Here is a 22239-nt window from a genome sequence, read left to right as displayed (position 1 = left end):
ATAGATAGATAGATAGATAGATAGATAGATAGATAGATAGATAGATAGATAGATAGATAGATAGATAGATAGATAGATAGATAGATAGATAGATAGATAGATAGATAGATAGATAGATAGATAGATAGATAGACAGACAGACAGACAGAAGCTTCACAAGTAGTCTCAACAGTAAATAGATAATGTGAGTGGACAGCTAACAACAAGCAAGCTTTTTAATGTTGAACAGTGCTTTATTTATTCAGCAGTAAACTCTGTTCAAACCTTTTTGGCATTTCACTGCTTGAAGAAAATAAGAGAGCAGCAGTCACTGAGGAGAGAGCCAATACATCTTTGAACCTGACAGAGCTGTCACTTTATAGTTACAGGCAGAAAGCAAATACAAACAAAGACTTTACACTGGAGCAAGATTGACAGAAACAATACTTCAGGTCATATATCAATATATTCACAGAGAACACTGCTGCATGCTGTGGCTGTTGATTTACAGAATGTACCCGGAAAACGGTATTTTACAAAATGACAGAGTAGTATTTCACAGTTTCACATAAATGGCTGCAGAGGTGGTCACTTCAGACGTACACAGATACACACGATGCAAAATAACACATTGCTATTCTTGTAAGGACTTGTTTTAAATGCATTACTGGCCTGACAAATGCTTTTTTTTTTCTCCTTTTTTTGCTGTTTTTAATAAAAACACAGCCAAAACAAGATGTAAAGCTGCAAGAGGTCTGAGACCTGCATTCTTCCTCCAGGAAGTATTACAGCCAAAAACAGCTGGTTAAAAAAAAGCGTGGCACATTCAAGAAAAGTTCTTTTGTGTTTATTAAAAAACAAAAATCCAAAACAATAAGATAAGATAAGATAAGATAAGATAACCTTTATTAGTCCCACACGTGGGAAATTTGTTTAGTGAATTTAGACGGGACCTACAGTAGCAAATGTGGCTGGACAGATGGAAAACGCTGTGATCTAGCTTGATATCAGCAGGGACAAACTTTCTCCTGCCTTAATAAATATTTACTTTATGTTATTAGTATGTTGGCGGTCAAATTAACATGATTTTTTTTATTTGTTGTGCCCCTGTGGTTGTAGATTATCAATAAAATTTGCACAGCTGGAGAGAGAAGACAGGGGGAGTGTTTCTTAGCTTTTCAAGGAGGGCATCTCTGAAAAATTTGAGAACCATGCTAAGTCAACAATGCCAAGAGTACATAATGAGGAGGCCGGGGTGGTTTCAAATTGCATGGAGGAATCAGTGAATTCAAGGTGGCAAGTGTCCCGTAAAACTTTCCCTGCTGAACATCTATAATTGTGGAAGAAATTCAGCTGGAAGTCAAGAAGCTAATGAATGAGCCACTGACTGAGAAACATAAGCACTTTACTAGAAAAGCTTTGTAGTTTGAAACAATCCTCTCTCAGATGATCCTCTGTCTGAAACAAGCCAATTTATCTATTGTTTTTCCTCTTTGCTGCTTCTTTTAAACATAAAGGTTTAACAGCAGATGGCCACATTAGCGATATCCAGTCTTTTTGATCTCATACCAGGAGAAGAAAAAAACTGCCTGAAACTGAAGCCTGAGATTTTGGCTCACATGGATTACTTGTTCACATGCTGACCTCATTATTTGAACCACAGCCTTGGTGAATGTGAACATTCCCAATTTTAACTGTATGTATATATAACAGAAAATAAGGAAAAACATGTGAAATCTTTTTTAAACTTACTTTCAGCTTATTTTATTAGCTTATTTTCAGTGTAATCCATTTGATGGGGTTACACTGAAATGGTTTATGATTCTTTGGTCAGTTTTAATTTCGGTTAACTATACAAATTTATGCTGTTAACCAACTGCTAACTTTACCTTTTCAGGAGACTGCCACCAAGTTTCTGTTAGCGTTTGTTTAAGAGAAGGCTCAAAACAAGTTTTCTGATCCACTTCCCAGTGTAACCAGATACTTCCCGTGGACCATGCAGGACAGAAACAGACTTCACTACTAAGCCATGTTCATTACATTTAAGCAAATTGTCTTGTGTGTAATTTGGACAATGAAAATCAAAGACAGGACACAGAAGCTATATCAGGCTGCAGCCTCACACACAGTATTTCTGTAAGCAAATTCACTTAAACCCAGATAAAATAATGCCATTTATCCTGAACCTTTAGTATAATCCTATGAATAATCCACATCTTACAATTAGCAGAGTGCAAACGACAAAATGATGCCTGAATTGTTGTCAGTTTTTAGGCTGGCTGGATATTGTGACCCTTGTAAGTATAGAAATAGACACACGCCTGTACATACATCCAAGCTCACAAATTACTTTTGACAGTTGTGTGTTCGTCCTCTGCTCCCTCTACTTACATCGCACCAGTTGTCCCAGTAGGGCGGGACTCTGCTCACACTAAATGCTCCCTTTATCGAGTCCCTGGGCCTGGCTCGGACACTGCACAGTAGGACAGTGTGCGTCCATGTGTGTGTTCGCTGAGTTGAAGAGCAGTTGTCGATGACAGCTGCATGAGAGGAGGGAGAGAAAGAGTCAAGTGGCCTCAAATAGCCGACGTTCTCCTCATTCATCTGAAAGACTTCTCCACTCTTTCTCTCTCACTCAGCAGCCATTCGTGTGAAGTTCACATTTCTTTTGCTGACACAGCCATACAGTTTCATAAAACGCTCATAACAAAGAGGTAAGCACAGTCCGCTCTGCAGTGAAGTTTAGAGGTCAATCTGCTGCTGTCGTAGAAATGTCCCTCCTAGTCTATCAGCGGTAGGTAAAAGGCTCTGGTTATGCAGTTCGACCCATCAAGTAGTTTTACATTAAATATATACCATGGCAACATGCTTTAATCCACTTTAAGTGGTTTTTCAACCAACACCAAATGTCTCAGTTAACCTGTAAATGTATCGCCATGTCACAGTATATTTTCTGTGACATGAGTTATCGTTGTGTAAAGGGAACCTATCATGCTTATTTACAGCTCAGAACTTTCATTCTTGGACTCTACCAGAGTAGCTTTGCATGAATCACTGTTTTCTTTGGCCATTTTCCTGCTTTTTCTTTCATTTTTAGTCCAGTCCTTGTACCTGACCATTTTCAGAGAACCCTTAAATCGTTCAAGTATAAAAAGGCACCTAACTCAAAGCATTAACCACTGTTGTGTCTACAGTAACAACCTAGCAAAGAACCAGTTTTAAATTGTATATCTACAGTAGGCACTTTGCTAGTAGCAAGCTGCTGCATAAGCACATTCCTATAGCTGAATCTATGAAAAACACCACCAAAGATAACAGTTTAAAAGGAATAAAATCATATTTTTGCACCAACAAGGTGATTCCCAAAGACCTACTAGCTCAACAATTTAAATCTCCTGCCATGATATGCACTGTCTTAAACAAAATTAAGGTGGTCATACCAAATATTGACTTTCAAGCTGTTTCATAATGGCCAAACTTTGCATTTGTGTTTGCACATGCTCCACTATACTGATCCTATTTCCAATTTTCCATGCAAAACATAAAGAAAAAAATGTGTGAGTTATTGTGAATGACCAAAAATAGTAAAGAAAGCAATAACAGGTCCCCTTTAATAGTGTATTTTGGGTTATTTTTGTTTGGGTTATGACCAAGAAGAAGCAGTTGGCAGCGTTTTCAAGCAAGCACTGATTTGGTGAAGTTTGAAAAGTGTGATATTTATCCTAAAGTGTGATTCAATTTGGACTACAAATAAAATGTTTAGAGACCTTTACATCACATGTTGGTGGAAGAGGTTTTTCTGTCAGGGCCAACAATGTGCTCAATATGCCAAGAAAACAGGAACTTGTGATTTTTAAACATCACAAGTTCCTGAACCTTGAGATTTTCAGTATAAACACAAATAAAACAGAAAGGCAGCAAAACGGTGCAGTATAATTGGTGTAATAATTTCAGCACGTAATGCAACATGTAATGCTCCTGCAGTAACCTTGATGAAAACATTTTAAATTTTAAACCAAATGCACTTGAGATGTTTTGGAATCATCAAATCTATGCTTACTGAGCTAACAGCCTGTGTATCTGCTACACTCAAAGGCAACAAAGTCTGCATTCCTATCCTGTTAATCATAGCCATCTGCAGTTATTAACCATCAAAAATGTAAAGAAAAACAAAACATTTTGTAAAGATATTGATTTGTTTTCCAACATCTTTGTTGTGGTATTGTCATATATATTAAATCCTCAGTGACACAGGCCTAGACGCCAAGCGGTGACATCGGGTTAGCTATGCTGAAGTGTGCATTTTGACTGAAAGCTGTTTTTTTGAGGTTGGTAATGTCAAAATGGTTACATGGAGATATACAGTGCAGCACTAAAAACTTCCTTGCGATTGCTTCAGTCAAAAGCAGAGCTCCTCAGTCATGCTGAATTGTCTGTTAACATTCGCCAACTACTCAAAAAGCAAAGTGAAACTGTCAAAACTGCGATGCAAATTTGAAATGGAGACCTTTGGCCCTTAAAGTAAAAACTGTGCACTTTAAACTGAGTTGGTTTCAGCAGTAAGTCACTTTTACTTTGAAGGCAGTTCCAGCTTCACACTATTAAGTTTCACAACATCCTGGCGAGTGAATGGCAAGTCTTTGCAGATGAGTCAGCATCTCCGGGCAACGATTTACCTGGTGGTGGCCACCAACCACAAGCAACCATTCACCAATGGCTCAACGAATCCACATTTGTCCCTCACGACTAGAGGTTGCGGGGATTACTGATTGATCTTCAGGTCTGTGTTACTGAGCCCTAACTTTGCACAGTGCCATATGAGACAACAGTTTGCTTCATCTTTAAAATGTATGAGCACACTTAAAGGAACCTCACACATTTTCCCATATTTTCCCAGTTTTGGAGATACTAGCTGCCTTTCTCTTGAATTCAGTGGAACTACACAGCATTCATCTTGTGGTGTTCAAAGCACCAATAATGTGGATATTTTTAAAAAAAAAAACTGCAATTGTGTCTCCTTCTACAAATCATGACCCAGAAGCCTGTTTTGTTTTGCTTTTTTCGTGACAAGCTACACCTGCTGAACATAGTTTCCATGTGGCACATTGAAAGACAGGGCCTGAATTTGGTAGAGAGGAAATAGTTCTAGATGGTGGATTTAAAAAAAATATGGTGTGCTCATTTTTTCTGGAATGACGTACTGCTGCTATGTCTGCCACTTTAAACACCACATTGTCACTTAGTGCAATTTTAGGAGAAGGCAGCTGATGTATAAAAAACTGGGCATCTCACATCAAAACAGTTAAGATGGATATTTAGCGCTACAAGCCAGGAAAAATATGCCTCTTTAAATTTCTAAGGTTTGAAGCTGTAATCATGGCTTAAATATCTTTTGATATCAGTTTAAATTCATTCATTCAGGTTACATTTAATGTGTACTGTGCTGTGCCGGATGAAACATTACTCCATGTATACCCAAAAAGTTTGTCCTCCTCCCTTCGCTCTCAGCCAAAATCTTGCTGTGCTGCCTCCGTGACACCAGCGTGGCCTTTCCTCCAGCCATAACACACTCCTAGTGTCTGAGCCCAGTTGCCCCAGTGAGGCAAGTCCTGCCAAGTCCTTTCAGGCGCTAGTCTTTGGAGTCCGACAGCACATGTGTCTCTGTCCGTCTGTCCAAAGACTTTTTCCACTTTAGGAATGTTGTCCCTGCCTGTTACAGAAGCACAAAGAGTCTTGTCTTTGTCCATATCCATCAAGATCATATTTTCTCTCTCTCCCCTCTGCGAGTCCACTTTTGTTTCCATGTTCGCTGTGTATCCACACTGTTGCCCTTCAGCTCAGCAGGGCTGCACTGCTGCTGCACAGTCCGCCGTAACACAGAGCTGCAAGTAAACCAGAAGCCGTTACAGCAGGAAAAAGAAACTGCTGCCTCACTGTTTTTGTCTATCTGTCAATTTATCTCTCAGTCATCCCACAACAGCAGTAGAGTAGAGCAGGAGTGCAGGAAAGCGGCTACAGCCAAAGTAGTAGACAAGAAGAGGGGGGAGGGGGGTCTCAGTGGTCTCTAAAACCAGTACAAATCCTTGCTCTTATCCTGTGCTGGCAGACCTGAGAGAAAAGGAGAGAAAAGCAGGAAAAGAAAAGACAGAGAAGGAAAAGAAGGTAGATTAGAAAACGAGGCGCAAATGCCCTGTTGATAAAAGCAGAAGGAACTGCCCGAGGCAGAGGGGGATGAAAGCGCGACAGCAACAGAAAAGAAAGTTGACAGCTGGTGTTAAGGTGCTGATTGACAGCCAGTTTGTTGGTTTAAACCACTTGTGTAAGTTGATCTCAGGCAGGGAAACAGAACGTTATTTCATTCTGCTTTTCACAGTATGTTACTAAAGCTGTTTCCCCCCAATTAGATATTGAGAGATACACAGAAAGAGAAGGTTATAATGAATGCTAGAGCAGCCTCATTTATTAATTAGTTTTCTAAATGAGTGCGCTTTTTGACAAACCAAGTTCAACATCTGCACAAACAAGCAGCAAAGGTTTAGCATGTCAATATAGACAGCAGAAAATCCATTTAAAAGACTGATATCAGTGTCAATATGAATGTCACTTACTGGTTTTCACGGGTGGTTTTCATCGACTCGAAGTCAAAGTGTAAGCTCACATCTTAAGCTCAATTGATTGATTTTGTTTCAATTACTTCAGTCCCATAACAAGTTAACCTTGCATCTCATTACACAGTTTTCCCGAGCCTTTCATTCTTCTCAAACAGTATTTAAAAGAAAAAAATCCAGTAACTGACACTTCACAGATACGTCTGTTCTCGGTGTCTTTCACCAATACTAATTAACAATGTGAACGAATCCAATGAGAAGAATGCGACGCAGCATTTAAATCAATCCAGTCTGCAATTTGTATTAAGACTGTTCTGTTCTAACCTCACAACAACAAATCAATATAAAACAATTATTCTTCTGTGTTTGCTTTGAATCTCTTAGTGTGGGAAAACATTTTTATCTCAATTTCCAATTAAAGGTCGTGCTCTTTCTGAGATCTTTGATATCCGAGGAGTTCTCAGTCCTATTATTACTCAGTACTAGAGTAGTTTTGGATGATTTACACAAGCAGATTAAGCCAACTTTCTTTTAGGATTTCTTTTGGATATCCACACTCATTCCTAAAACTAGGAAGAACTTTCAAAAATCAAGTGTTTAGCAGTATTAAACCTGAGCTTTTGGCTCATATACTGACAAAAATATGTATGACAGTCAATAAAGAAAAACATAACAGGTCTCTCTTTATTTAAGCTAACATTTTAAGTAAACAATGACCAGCCGACATGCAATTTGAGGGCCTCATCACAACTCACCAAAATACTGGCCATCGACCCCTGAGGCAAAGCAAGCAGACTAAACCTTATCCACTGCAGGATTCTGCCATTAATTCGTTTTTCTTCTCTAACCATTCATGAAGTTTGCATTGTTTCATAACAAAAGCTTAGAGAGCATTAATAGAGAAAGCATAATACATCTTAATCTGAAAGCTGAGGCCTTAAATAGGATTCAAATAACTTTAGCTATCTAAAAATGTTAAATTTTGCATGTTAAAAGATTATTTTTAACTTATGCGATGACAAGAAGATATCCAAAAATTAAATTGAGGGTTTTTTTATTGCAAAATTTACCTTCCAGTGCTTGGTTCGGAACTATTTTACAAAGAAAGCGGTTCTACTCAAACAAAAATATTTTAGATTTTTGATTAAACTTGGTTGTTGAATTGCTGGGCCTCTCTTCCCCAAGCACAAAGCTCATCATTGTTTTATCACTGTTTTACTAAAAATAGGCTGCTGACTAAAAAGCTGGTGTAAAAGTCATTTTGTCATAACTGTGCAGAATGTGTGTGCTGCAGTTCAGCCTTTTGTTAGTTCTATTTGTTTAGTGCATATGACAGTTGTTGCAATTCTGATGAGGAGAGATCCTCCTGTTCATCATCCAGCTGTTTCTTCTTTTTTCTGTCTATTTTAGCTCAAGTGCCCACTTGAGTTGAATTTTCTGTTACCTGAAGGACAGAAGATGCAGTTTTCTATGCAGATCCTAAAATAAATCGACTTCAAAATTGGCAGTACCTGTGTCCATGTTCAGTCCAATCTCTGTTCCTGCCCCCGTGAAGGCACCGCTCCAGGTCGACCCCGTCCCCGATTCCCCTTTACCCCCGAGGTCACAGGGAGAGCCACTGGGCCCCGGTACCGAGCTGCCGGACGTCAGGCGGTGGTGCGACCTCACTGACGGCACCAGCAGCGAGCCGTAGCGTGGGTCGAACGCTGTGCCGTACATCTCGTGAACACCTGGACGTGGGTAAGCTGAGCTCTGGGTGCTTATAGCACCTCCTAGTGAGTAAGGGTGATGGTGGTGATGGTGGTGGTGGTGGGATGGGTGCCAGGCATCGGGGCTGGGCTGGTGGAGGTGGCTGTGCAGGGAGGCAGAGGAGTAAGGGTCACCTGGAAAGGAGAGCTCTGTGTGGGGAGCCGACAGAGCGCTGCCCAGTGTGGAGGAGACTGACGGCTGGTAGGAACTGTTCCAGAAAGACGGAGGGAAACTTCTCTGGCTCATAGGAAAGGATCCATCTGTGAAGATAGAAATGCACATTAATGAAGGAAACTCATTTCATAAGTATGACACACCTACTTATTTAGACTTTTAAAACGTATGTAGCTTGAATAATGTTAACACATTGTGGTTGAAGGTTCATTCTTGACTGTTGTTTTGAAACAAGGATCATTTTTTTAGCGTCATAATTTATGGTATGCGTATTGAATTTATCGCAACTTATTGATCATCTTTTTAAGGCAAAAAAGCATAAAATACAGTCTTTTCAGCTCCTTTAATGTGAATTTTGCTGCTTTTCTTTCTTTAATATCACTGCAAGTGGAATCAGTTAGTTTTTTTAGACAGTTTAAAAATGTAATTTGAAGCTGTGTCCTTGGCAATGTGGTATTTGTGATGGTCATTTCTCACATTTTTCTGATATTTTATGTACAAGATAATCAATGACTGCAAAATAGTCGATGCAATTTTAAAGCAAGCGCTGCTGAGTAATAATAATAATAATAATTGTGAGGCTTGAGGATAGTAAGTTTTGTTACAAAATGGTACGACAATTTAAATTCCTTCCTCACTCACAATCGGTCATTTTTTTGCTAATAAAACTTACATAAAGGTGCTGGATTTAAAAAGTGTTTGCTAAACGGGAAGAAAGGAAAAGCAACTCAATTCAGCATAGATTTCAAAAATAATAAAGGAATGAATCCTTTTATGTCGGCTTTTATCATCCCTTTATGTTTACACAGCTAAAACTGAATATTAATGGGGATACCAATTCAGTTTCTTTTAATTCTTTAGCTGATGGAAAGAATCACCGGTTAACGTGACCCTAAAAAGGATTTCACTTCAGCGAAACCTGTGATAGATGTAATGTCATTAAAAGCGATATACAAAAAAATAAATGAGAAAATTCCTGGCAAATACTTTTAATTGTGCACTGAATTTATATCTTTGGATAAATATGTAGCTCTCACCATCTTTAATCTGACCCTGTAAAGGTATTCCTGTTGTTGCATATATTTAAATCACTCCAAATCAGATAACTGGCAGCAACACAATGTGGATTTCTTAACATATTGTCATATGTTTTTGTTATCATCTCTTTTTCGTTGCCATAGTTTACACAATAAAAAATACAAATTCAGACATGAGTGCTCAGGTGTAGTTGAGTTATTTCATTCTCATATTTCCTTTGGGACTAAAATTCACTGAATTATTTTAGTATTTTTATCTGCATTGTCTCCTTTCTCTTATTTTGTTGGGGACGTTGCACTTGGGCACCAATTATGGCAACCCCCCCCGCCTTGGATTTATTACTTCCTGAGAATTCTATCCTAAACCAATTAGATCAGGCGTGGGTTGATCATCAGTTTGCTTTGTGTTTTTGTGCTCTCTGGTCCAATTCCAATCCGGCCCCTTCACACTCCCGCTCCGTCACAAGTGTAACTCCACGAAGAGTCACACTTGTGGCTGCTGAAGGATCGCTTAATTAATGGATATGGTAGAATCGTAGCGGCAACCTCTAGGATGTTCTCGCCTTTCTCAGCTCAAAACAGGAACTTGCAATCAGCATCTGGAGTGTCTGGATGTATTAAGATCGGGTCCATTACTTATTGGAAAATACAACTGCTCCGTTTCAATTTCATTTCCTTCACAGAGTGTGGTTAGTAAGCCTGCACTGGTGCAGCTTTGGCTTTGGTGGGTTTATAACCCACTTCCACTCAAGGCTAATTGGTTTGGAATAGCACTTAATGTAGGGGACCGTCCACGCAAAGGCGCAAAGGGACTGAAAGCATGCAGGGAGGGGGGTGTAGCTGCCAGATTGTAATTGGGCCTCTGACTCTGATGAAGTCACGGTAGTGTTGAAGCAGGATTATTCCACTGAATTTTCCTCGGAAAATGCAAAGTCAAGGCTCAATTAAAAACTTTTTCCCCCCTTAGAAGGACACAACATATAATTATGTTGAGCATGATGGGGTTTTTTTTAAATAAAAAATGATTCTATTTATGTGATTTTACTGTAATAGTCAGTAAAACTTCTGTTTTCATTTTAAGATATTTGCACAATGGACCATTATCACACTTGTGGTGCATATGAAACACGTCTCTCCCTCTAAATAATCTGAAAGCTGTTTCAGAGGCGTTTCTTTATAGACTAAATTCTTCTTTTTATTCACAAGAACAGGCTGAATTACGCCTACTTATTGAATACCTACTTATCGTACTATTTGTATTTATCATATGTATGTTTCCTATATTTAATAGATACAATCAGTTATTTCACTTGTAATTTTCTACCACTAAAGTTAAATAGCAGCTTTCATCATTGTTAGTGATGGTTCACATCAAAAGGTGGCATTAAAATCAATCCTACTATTTTAAAGACATACACACGTTTGGGGACATACGTGACACACAACTTTCCATTATCCTTTCTATACACATGGACAATTCCTAAAAAAAAACACTATAAAAAGTTGGCATTACACATTTAAAAATATCACACCAGTGCATGTAAATAGATGCCTGGGGCATAATTGATTCTACTCAATCACTTTAATATTTAAAGACAATGAAAAGCAGCATAAAACTCCACTAAAAGAAATAAGTGGCAAATATGCAGGAATATTTAAGTATCACCAGTGGAAAAGGGCCACAACGCTGAGTCCGCCAATGTCAACATCAGAAAAAAGATCACACACCACACAACCTGAGAATATTAAGGCATTTCATGAGTAGAAATGTGAAATGTTGAGAAATGTTGCCTACAATTCTCAAAATACTGACAAAATAATCCACTAATACACACATATGTGTGTGTATGTATACATACATATATACAAAAAGAAATACTACACACCTCTTACGGCCTTGTGGCTGCTCGACGCGGGGTATGCACTCGTCTGGCTGAGAGCTCGGCTGAAGTGTTCATCCACCACCGCACTGATATCGCCCTGGAAGTAAGTGAAGAGGACACAGCGGGAACTCAGGTACTCGGCACCGGGCGGCAGCTCCTTGTCCTCCTCTTTGATCGCCGGGGGGCCAAGCCGGCTGCCGCTGTCCTGGTGGTCTTGCATTTTGGAATACAAAGCCAACTTCTAAAAAGGACACAGATATATTTATATGATTGTAATAAAACAATATACTCATGCTTCTGATGCATATATAATTTTTTGTATTGACATGACATTTGACATCAAAAATATATTTCTATAAGGACACAGCAGGTTTTAGAGGAAGATAAAGGAACCCAGTTAGCATCTGCTTGTCTGAGACTGCATTGTCTTAAACTTTATAATAACTTACAAATTTGGCATTAATTTTGAAATTTAAAAAATAACGTTTTTTGCAGTTTTTGGTCATTTAAAAAAAAAACAAAAAACCAGCTAATACTTCCAGGTATGAATGAATAAACTGGAACATGCTGATATTATCAACATGTGAAGTAAATGGTCGTTTTAAAATATAATAATGTATTAAATGTGTGCATAGTAACTGATAATTACAAATAAATAAATAAAAATATATCAATAATAGTGTTAAAACAATATGTAAATGACTTAAGTAACATCAGGGCATCATATGATTGTTGGGTTTTTCTCTGTATCTATGAAGCGCCTTGAGGCGACTTTTGTTGTGATTTGGTGCTATATAAATACAATTGAATTGAATTGAATATATAATTACTGTGTTATATGATAAGTTCAGTTTAAATGACTAAACAAAATAAAGGATTAGAATTTGCTGTCTAGCAAGCACTGAAAATCTAGACTATAATCATGTGGTGTAGCTGGAACAGGCTCATCCCCAGGCTGTTTAGACCAGACAAAGTGAGTTGTAGCACTATGCGAAATATGTGTAGATGTTGACTGAGAGTAAAAAAAGAAGCTCTTTAACAGGTCTAGAAAAGCCTGTTTAAAACTAGTCACTCTCTAACTTATGACCCTTGCAGGCTTCAGAGGTCCCACTGACAGAAGCAAATATAATATGAAAAGTTTTGTTAGTAGATGAAGGACATTTAAGCTGAAAACAATCTGAGATATACTTTCAAAAAGTGACAATATTACTTTAAACTTACTGATGTTACTTTAACAACTGCACTTAAAGATAAAACCCGAGTAGCAAATAATGTCTGTTGCAGTCTGAATAGCACACATAAAAATATTTTAAAGCAAGAAAATAAATACATAAATAAATAAATAAATAAATAAATACATTTTAAAACAAGTAAAGAGATAAAAGATTGTAAAGCAAATGAGTCTTCATTAAATCTTTTTTATTATTATTTTATTTTAGTTGTACTTTTGACCACGTTAAATTAGAATGTTTATCTAATACTGCAATTGACTCTATACCACATATATAACCTATGAGGTAACTTAACAGTGAGATAAATGCAAACAACATAAACTGTTGACGCAAAATTGAGTTTGAAACTTCTCTACACTTTACGTTTTGTGTAGCGAGTTTGAGCCTTGCAGCAGGTAGCGCAGTGATACAATCATTTTTATAAGATCCTAAGCGGTGATTAACTGTCTGTTTAACACATTTTTAAATGCGCGCTGTTTTTAAAGAGTGCTTTTAAGGGCTGTAAGTTTAGGTTGTGCGCTTTAATGGCCTTTATCTTTTGGATTTATGCGTAATAAAGTTTTATTGACTTTAAATAAAGTTTCTGCATGTGGCTTGCAGCCTAAAGTGAAGACATAAGTCTTATAAAACACTTTATGTCTGTGTGTTCCGTACCTGGTGGTGATAGGGGCTGTAGGAGCTGAAATAAGGCTGAGGACCAAACACTTGGTACATCACATCCAGGCAGCTCATGGCGAAGAAATCACGGATAAGAACCAAGCTTCATTGATAGAGCGTGTATGGTCGGACGGAGCTGAAACAGTAATCCAGGAAGTGGTGGAAAGCGGCACACTCTCAGACTCTCTCCGCTGAGCCGCTCTGCGCTCTTTACGCACTGGACTCACACTGAAGGGAACCCCTACAGCTTCCAACCCTCCTCCTCCTCCTCCCGCCACACACCCATTCTGACACCTCCTTCCTACCAATCCGAGCACAGAGCTCCGCCTCCGCCTTAATGGGCTTCTAATTACCGAAAACCAAAGGACACCGCTGAAGCGTGGAGCTCAGGCGTCTGCTGGAAAAAATGAAAAAATCTTCACTTATACTTTTGATAATTATACTATTATACTGTGCTCTATGAAAACTCTGTAATCATAGTCGTGGAAATTTTTTACAAAACTCCTTCCTTCATTATTTCCAATTTCCAAGTGAGACTTTAAAACGCAGGATCCAAAGGACCTGCTGTAACTCTGCCATACACCACAGGATGACCTCAGAGGTCCCGTGTCCCGATGGGCTGACACTTTACGGAGACATGTGGCTTTTAATGCTGTGTTTGAGCGGTGTATTTTTACCCAGACACTGGGGGTGGGTCTGTGGGGAACCTATGTGGCACCAGGTTACCTGGTAACTTGTCTTTATTCTTATTTTCATTATTAACAATAATAATATGCTAATCAATAATCAACACCATATCAAGTTGTAAGTTTTGGTTTTATTTAGTTTTTTCTCTTAAACATGGGAAATTAGGTTTCTGCTTTTGTGCGTTGGATAATAAGTACCATGATTTTTGAAAATGATATTTCCCAAAATTAAAAATTTGTGTAATACCCAGTGATACTGGGTTAAACAAAGACTATGCTGACAAGTCGGTTATGTTAACTTCCATCAGTAAGACTTTATGGTGAGTATGATGGTGCAGAGCTGCTGTCATTGCTCCCAGCTGAAGTTTTCCTCGTGGTTGAAGTCACAGTTGAGAATGTAACAACTGCTGCTTCCTGCTAATTGAATGAGTAAACAAATGAAACCAACCAATGAGTGGAATGTAAAGCTATGAACTTCCCCAATCCCTCAACGGCTGCCCAAATTCTGGAGGTCAAAGGTCAGATAGTTTGTTCCCGGTATGGTGGTATGTCAGTGTGAGTGTGTATAAATATGTAGACTTGTGTGTGATCTACATGAAATAAAATAGAAAAAGTCATAATTCATAGACTTACTGTAACACGCAGCTTCACCAGGTTTTAATTTAATCTGGTGTATTTAACATCTACAAAGCCAATGTCAGGACAAAATTAGTAATATAATTACACTGCAAGAGTCTTTTTTTAAAGCTACAATATAACACAATAATATACAGCAGTTATATTTGTTTCAAGCCCTGCTAACAATATTACTGACAATTATAAAACAACAGCACAAGAATAAACTTATTACAGTGTAATAAAAACAATGTATTATGCTAATAGACAACAGCTCACTTTTAGCTTTCCTTTTGTTTTTTCTCATTTTTATATATATCAGGTGATTCACGTGATTATATTCTTTAATATACTATATGGTATATTGTGCTTTAAATTTTTTATTTTTTCTTATTGTGTTCTACAGAATTTCAAAGGACGCTTGCAAAAGGTTTGAAGCTGAATCATACTAAAATAATTTAAGATCATTTTAAGAGACCTGGAGGATAATACTTCATATTACATATTATACTTCAGATAATATTTCAGTCAGCAGATGTTATCTCTGAACATTACTGCATCTGCTTCCTTGTGTTTGTGATGATTACATTTCTGATGTTTTGATTTAATTTAGTCTGGATGCTTTCGTATCGCACTCTTACGTATATGTGTGAACTTCCTTGGTGAATTTTGCAGTGTGTATTTGTGTGTGTTTGTGTTATTGTTATCTAACCACATCTTTCTGAACTGCTGCCAATGATATTTTTAATCTCAATAGTATTATTGTCCTAAAAAACTCTAAAAAAAAAGAAAAAAAAGAATCAGTTTTGCTTCAGGCTATATTAAATTAGATACGTTTACCTCGCACCAGAGTTATTAAAACTTTGTTGTTTGTTTATTTGTTTGCCTTTTCATCAGCATTTATTTATATTTCTTTCTTCTTCTTTTTCTTTCTTTCTGTCTTTCTTTCTTTTTTTTCTTTTTTTTTTTTTTTTGCCAAACCGGTCTTCTTGGTTCACTTTAGTTGTTATCATTTAAAAATTGTTATTTTGAATCTGCAAGGTCTAATATGGTCAGGATAGATATTGCATTACACATGCGAATCCCACTGACTCACAGTCAGGCGATCCAAGGCTCAACAAAGCATGTGATCCAAAAGTTTCCTCACACTGTAAAATCTAATATTGTGTTTAATTAAAAATATTAAATAGGCTGAACTCAGTTTTTATCAATTTGTTATTAGAACTCGATTTAAATAAGTGGATCGTTAAATGAAATGGATGAACCAGAATTGGTTTGTAAAAATGCTCCAACTTCAGTGGTGTGGAACTGGTTTAGCTTTCGTCTAAAGCATTATTTTTGGTAGCGCATGCTAGCGGACCGTCGTTATTACTGTGTTGTTTGGAAAATACGACACACTTAAAATCAATCCTTTGATTTTTCTGAAAATCGACAGTGCCCCTTATAATCCCGTGTGCCTTATGTATGAATTCTGGTTGTGTTTACTGACCTCGAAACGATTTTATGTCGTATGCGGCGCTCGAAGATCTGTCAAATATTTTAGTATGACTTTGCTAAGCTATGAAGCGCACCGCTTGATGGATTGTCGGAGCATTACGGCATCGTAGTCAGGAGCCTCGCGGAGTGATACCTACTGTGCTTTAACATAATATTACCATATTGTGTGTGTATAACCTCTTTTTAAGTTTTGTGGATATTATACATGGTTATGCTGAGGATATGTCGGCCAATTTCCACTGGAAATGCCTTTTGGTTAAACTGTCAGCAAGGAATTTGCATTTGCACTGTTACATTTTTATATAACTTTAATGCACATAAAAAACAGCTGCTAGTTTAAGTGAAAATACATTGATGGGGTTTTTTGCACTAATAAAGCTGTGGAGTTGTAAAGTATTTTGTCTAGTGTCAATTATATCGTCAGTTATATCGTTATCACAAATTTTCAAATGTATATCGTGATAAATATTTTTGGTCATATCGCCCTGCTCTAATTTGAGCATTACACAGCTACATTCTCGCCTGAAAATATCTTAAAAGGTTATTTTGTGAACCAGAAAGGGTAATCTGGGGAAAAGGAGGATCGCATTTGTCAGCCGCAGTTGTCGGAGCCTGTGCATACTTGTAAGCGCGGCAACTTGAAATGTTTGTCAGTAGGTAAACAATTAGTATTGTACAGTCAGAAATATCAAGTTATTTTTAATACTGCAGACTTGCAATGAATAAGTTGTCCTAACAGTCATCTTAAGTAAGCTTTACTCAGCAACGAGTTTGCATATTTTTTTTGAGTTCTGGAAACTACATAGGTTTTTACTCTGTACTTTAAGTGAATAAGTTGCCTTAACTTAGTCATCTTAAGTAAACTTTACTCAGGCAACGAGTTTACATAGTTTTTTGAGTTTTGGGAACTAACGAGGCTGTACAGTGTACTCAAAATGAGTAAGTTGCCCTAACTTAATCATCTTAAGAAAAACTATTCAATTTTTTGAGGCAACGAGTTTACATGGTTTTTTTGAGTTCTGTGAACTAATTAGATTTTACAGTGCAGGCTTGTTGTGTTGACCGATTTGTCCAAAGGAAAAAAGCATTTCCTATCATTTTGCATTTAGCTTTTGGCCGCACGGTGGCACGGTGGTTAGCACTGTTGCCGCACAGCAAGAAGGTCCTGAGTTCAATTCCAACATCAGGCCGGGGTCTTTCTGTGTGGAGTTTGCATGTTCTCCCCGTGTTTGCGTGGGTTCCCTCCGGGTACTCCGGCTTCCTCCCACTGACCAAAGACATACACTTAGTGGGGATAGGTTAATTGGTTAATCCAAATTGTCACTAGGTGTGAATGTGCGAGTGAATGTGAGTGCGAATGGTTGTCTGTCCCTGTGTGTTGGCCCTGCGACAGACTGGCGACCTGTCCAGGGTGTACCCCGCCTCTCACCCTATGACAGTTGGGATAGGCTCCAGCGCCCCCTGCGACCCTGAAAAGGATAAGCGGAAGCGAATGGATGGATGGATTATTGTTTCAACATTACCATAATAACTGACTCACAAATCATACTGCATGCTAATTAAATGTTAGAAAAGTTTTAAAAACCTGTGTAAAGAGCAACCCTGGGCTATAAATAAACATTACAGATAAAAATGGGAGTGCACACTAATGTAACCATTATGTTGAATTTTCCCCCTGTGCAGTAATAATCCTTTGTACTGATTTTGTCATTCTGGCACTCGACTGTCCTTTTAGCTGACCCCCTCCAACAACCAGCACACCTGTTCCCCACCACAAGTGCCCCAGAGAAGCTATTAAAACCCAAAATATCTTCCATTGAAGTGCAGCTCAGCTCATCTCACAGGCACCATTCAATGATCGGCCTGTGTGTGTGTATTATGGAACTGGGACTGCCAAGGTTCAATGAGGAATTTTCAATCAGGAGTGTTATCTGCTGTCACTCACAGGTTTGATAGATTTGAGGAAGGTTTTTGGAAGAATCTGGAGGTGTTCTTTGTATGAAATTATTTCACCACAGATAAACATTGAAGGAGAAAGAAAGCTTTTTTTAAGTCGGTTTCGGGGCAGTCCAAGTCAAGGCAGAAGTTGAGCATCAGATTAACAGATGCTCGAAAACTTTTCTTGTGTCTTTTCTACAGTGACATAATTTTATATGGTCACAACTTGAGATATGAACATGTGCTCTCAAAAACAACAGCAGCAAAGCAGGAAGTCAGCTGCTGATGTTACTGGAGTGGGTCTCTTCCTCTTTATTTTTTAACTTGCCGTATGAACTTTTGTGCTGGTTAACCCTACATGTGAACCATGAATATTATGCTGCTTCGTTAAAATCTTTCCTTGTGGGAAGCATTTTGTAACATGGATTTAGATAAGTGCTCCATGACCAAAGATAAAAAGCCTCAATAAACACAAAGTAAAAGCAGATGATCTCTTTAACAGGAAGGGAAAACAGTAGATTGAGCCACACTTCATTTCACTTGGCTGGTACGCTTTATTTTAAATCCCAACTTTGGAAATTAAGCATTTTTCACCATCTTGTCTACATTAGTATTACTTGTATGAAAGAACTTAGTAAACCATTGTCTTCAATCATAAAGTGGTTACCATGTTTGCTTGGTAAGTGAAAGGTTCGCCTTCTGCAGGTGGTCGGGCATCTGTGGTCAAACTCTGATAACACCTGCTATAGCAATCCCTTGTGGAAGGAAATAGCCAAAATCCACTTTAGCTTCAGGTCATTGCAGTTTCAATCTGACTAACAAAAAAAGCTCAATGGCTGTTTTTTCCTTTTCAGAATTCTTCACAAGTTTCCACCAAGATGAGGCAAAAAATCAGTAATCAGAAAAAGACACGGGACATCTTCATTTTTTCTTGACTTTAAATTTTAACACACATTTCTGAACCTGCAGGGTTAGCATTATGAAGGGACCGTTAATTCCATAAATAATGATCTTTTCCCAAATCTAACAGGTGATTGGAACATTTGACAATAATTCAACTGTAATAATATTGTATATATGCTAGGTTTTCAAAGCTTAAATCATTTCGATTCTTTTGTGGATCAAATGAGAAATGCATTTTGAACCCAAATTAACCTTTCATGCGTGTGGACTTACAGTACGTGATCCTAAGCACGCTCTGTCTTTCCCGGACATGTTTTAGCATTAAAACGCACACACGCACAAAAACATCAGTGCTCTTTAGCACACAATAAACAGCTCTGGAGTTTGAGCTGAAAACTGACTCTGGTGTGCCCGCCTGGGATTGGAAGCTGTGACAAATGTACAAACACACACACACAAACCTGCACACACACTCCTGGCACTGGCAACTGTGTAGCTGATCCTCATGTTATGTCTACCAAAGATAGAGTACTGTTTCATTTTCCTCTAGAGAGGTGAACACTTCAGTGAATCAATTTTTTTTTGTTTTCATTTGTTCCTTGAGTGTGACGACGTCTCTTCCCTCTGTACAACTTTAAAGCAGATGTCAAACCTTCGATTAGAAAGAGCTTAGATAGGCTGTCAGGGTCCTGGGTCGCTCAGACCATGGGCAGTCATGGACTTGTTATATTATATGTATTTTTGGTGTTGCTGCCCCTCTTCTCCATGCTTGTAGATATGAGTGTGTGTGTGTGTGTGTGTGTGTGTGTGTGTGTGTGTGTGTGTGTGTGTGTGTGTGTGTGTGTGTGTGTGTGTGTGTGTGTGTCTGAACACTTGTTTGCAGGCGCCTTCAGGCCTGGTGGGTGTGGCCCTGCTAGGGGACTGGCCACACCCGAAGCTACACACCTGCTGCTGATCAGGGCTCGTCGGGGGAGCTACTTAGGAGAGTCTTGGAGCTCCCACCGACGCTGGATCATTGCGTGGCTTCACGTTAGTCTCTCGACCAGGTCCTAGTTTAAGTCTGCTGCATTATTGTGTGTCTGATGGCTGCCTCTCTCTTATGTCCCCAGGAGTAGCGGGGAGACGAGAGGACAGCGAGCACGGGGTGCTCATCACGGAGAAGCGGAGACAGGAGTAGTAGCACTGGGAAGAGGACACGTCACAGGAGTCGGGAGAGCACGGGGATTTATTGTCATGTTTTTCCATCACTGTAAATAAACGCACTGCTAAGCACACAGAGCTCCGCCAAACCGTGACATACGCAGGCAGATCAAAATAGTTAGTTAGTTGTCATGATCAGTTTTGTACAGTTTGGAAAACTATATTTTATTTGGGCTTAATGCACCATTAGCTGTATTAGTCGGTTACAGCACAGCAGCAAAGCTGCAGACACATAAACATAAACAGGGGAGCAACTTGTAATGAGGTATTAATATAGTGAACTGATGATAGAGTTTAAAGAAATTACATTTAATAACACACAACAGAAGAGAAGAGAATAACACTTCCTTTGCACCTATAGTAGTCAATAGTATTCAAGGTTGTGTCTCACTTTATTGTGTTTATTGCAAGACAATCCTTTGCCATAGCTTCTGATCAGCAGGAGCCATTTTCATTTGTCCCTATTTCGGTTTGTAGGTAATTACCTTCTTTTTCATACACTCCATTTAATTAGTTTATCCATTTTTTTTGTCACTAAGACGATATTTCCAAATTAAAGAATGTGTTTTGACATTATTGGGGTTCTTTTTAAGATATATTAGCAAAACATTATTTACAGGAGAATGTTTTCTACCCAGAATATTATGTCCTTGGGGCCTAAAGAAAATAAATGTTGTTTTCTTCAGGTTCTTTCATTTGGGGCTGTAATTATTATTTTATTTTTTGTCCTGTGGTATCCATATTTGGATTGTCTTTGACATGGACATGTAAGACCTAGATGGAAGATGGGAACTTGAGACCTCTTGTTTTGTTCAGTCCAGAGCCAGACATATTCAGGTTTATATTAATCACAAAAACAAGAAGTCTTCACATCAAAGAAGCTGAAACACAAAAATGTTGAATCATTTTACATTTAACATGATTCACGTACATGAGAATGAATGAGCAGGGGTGTGTGTGTGTTTATAAGTGTGGTCGTTACAGTTCATCCTGTTCAACCATCCTAGCGTTTCCTTGATGGTGGAGGAGTGTGCCGGTTTTGTTTGGCCACAAGATGAGGAAGACCCGACCATGACCCTCCATTTACCAATGGTCTACCAGTACGCCATCAAGGACAGTGTCTGTGTGTATGTTTCTGTGTGTACTACTGCTTCACACGTTACTGTCTAACTGTTTTCTATGTATATATATATATATGTGCATGTGTGTGTGTTTTAAATTTAATTAATGTATATCCTGCATGTCAGAACAAAATTAATAATATACCTACACTACAAGAGCCTTTTTAAAAACTGCAATATAAGGCAATAATATACATCAATTATCAATGGAGAGACTGAATGAATTGTTGGGTTCTTAAACAAGATGAACAGATAGATGACTTTATTATAATAACGTCTAAAGTGTGTTTTGCTCTTTAATTATTTTATGCGTGGTGGTTGTGTGGTAGCCTGTTAGGAAAATTAGGTATAAAATTTGAACTGATTTAATACAGGTTAATGTGAGATGACTCAATAAAGTCAGTTCAAATTAACATAATAAACTACTAATATTTAAGTTTCACCTGTGAATATATCTCATGTTTCATTAACTGCAAAGATCGGGAAGAAAAGTGTAAAATCTGTTTGGTATGTTGTAATTCAAAACCCAGGCGAAATGTTTTTGTTTGGCAGAAATTGTTCCCAGGGATGTGTTCGCTGTATCGTTGTTGTTCGTGAAGGCCAGCGTCCTCTTTAAACCCAATAACTGTTTTTTTTCCTTAAGGCTAAAGCTAATCAATATCTTCAAGACAGCCAATATATTTATGCAACTTTAATTTCTTTTCCTTTTCTTTATGGATCTATATTAATGGAAAAATATTCTATCAGCTTCATAGCACCTGAGGGGTCATGTGTGGTGAGGGTGGTAGAGAATTACTTTATATGATGCTTAAAATGAGGGGATGATCTGCCGCAGTTAACTGGGGCCATTAAAATATTACATGCTTGATGCAATATTTTTGCTGCTTTTCATCTGCATGTCGAAGGTTAATTGTGCCAGCATAAAGGGAACGACCTAACGACCTTAAATGGAATAACTCC

At 38.2% G+C, this 22239-nt stretch overlaps 1 protein-coding gene across 2 annotated transcripts; it reads right to left on the bottom strand.

Annotated features, from left to right (window-relative positions):
* Positions 1 to 212: 212 nt before the first annotated feature.
* Positions 213 to 13534, bottom strand: vgll2a (vestigial-like family member 2a). 2 transcript variants are annotated; one of them, XM_012918945.4, is made up of 4 exons: positions 13317 to 13534; positions 11434 to 11671; positions 8099 to 8596; positions 213 to 6087 (listed from the first exon to the last, which is right to left on the bottom strand). In XM_012918945.4, the coding sequence occupies exons 1-4, from the start codon at positions 13392 to 13394 to the stop codon at positions 6044 to 6046; spliced, it is 858 nt and encodes a 285-aa protein (XP_012774399.1). In that variant the 5' UTR covers positions 13395 to 13534; the 3' UTR covers positions 213 to 6043. The 2 variants fall into 2 exon arrangements, with proteins under 2 accessions (XP_012774399.1, XP_004550724.1); XM_004550667.5 differs by having other exon boundaries at positions 213 to 5861.
* Positions 13535 to 22239: the final 8705 nt, after the last annotated feature.

Source organism: Maylandia zebra, linkage group LG15, assembly GCF_041146795.1.
Source record: "Maylandia zebra isolate NMK-2024a linkage group LG15, Mzebra_GT3a, whole genome shotgun sequence".
Taxonomy (NCBI): Eukaryota; Metazoa; Chordata; class Actinopteri; order Cichliformes; family Cichlidae; genus Maylandia; species Maylandia zebra.
The sequence above is the reverse complement of the archived record's forward strand: the minus strand, read 5'-3'. Positions and strand labels throughout refer to the sequence as shown.

Excerpts from the sequence above, each read along its gene's own strand:
- vgll2a (XM_004550667.5), bottom strand. The coding sequence starts at position 13,394 with ATGAGCTGCCTGGATGTGATGTACCAAGTGTTTGGTCCTCAGCCTTAT. Across the intron at positions 11,672-13,316 it reads ACAGCCCCTATCACCACCAG|AAGTTGGCTTTGTATTCCAA; the intron begins GTACGGAACACA and ends TGTCCTTTTTAG. Across the intron at positions 5,862-8,098 it reads TGGACTGAACATGGACACAG|CTCTGTGTTACGGCGGACTG; the intron begins GTACTGCCAATT and ends GTTTACTTGCAG.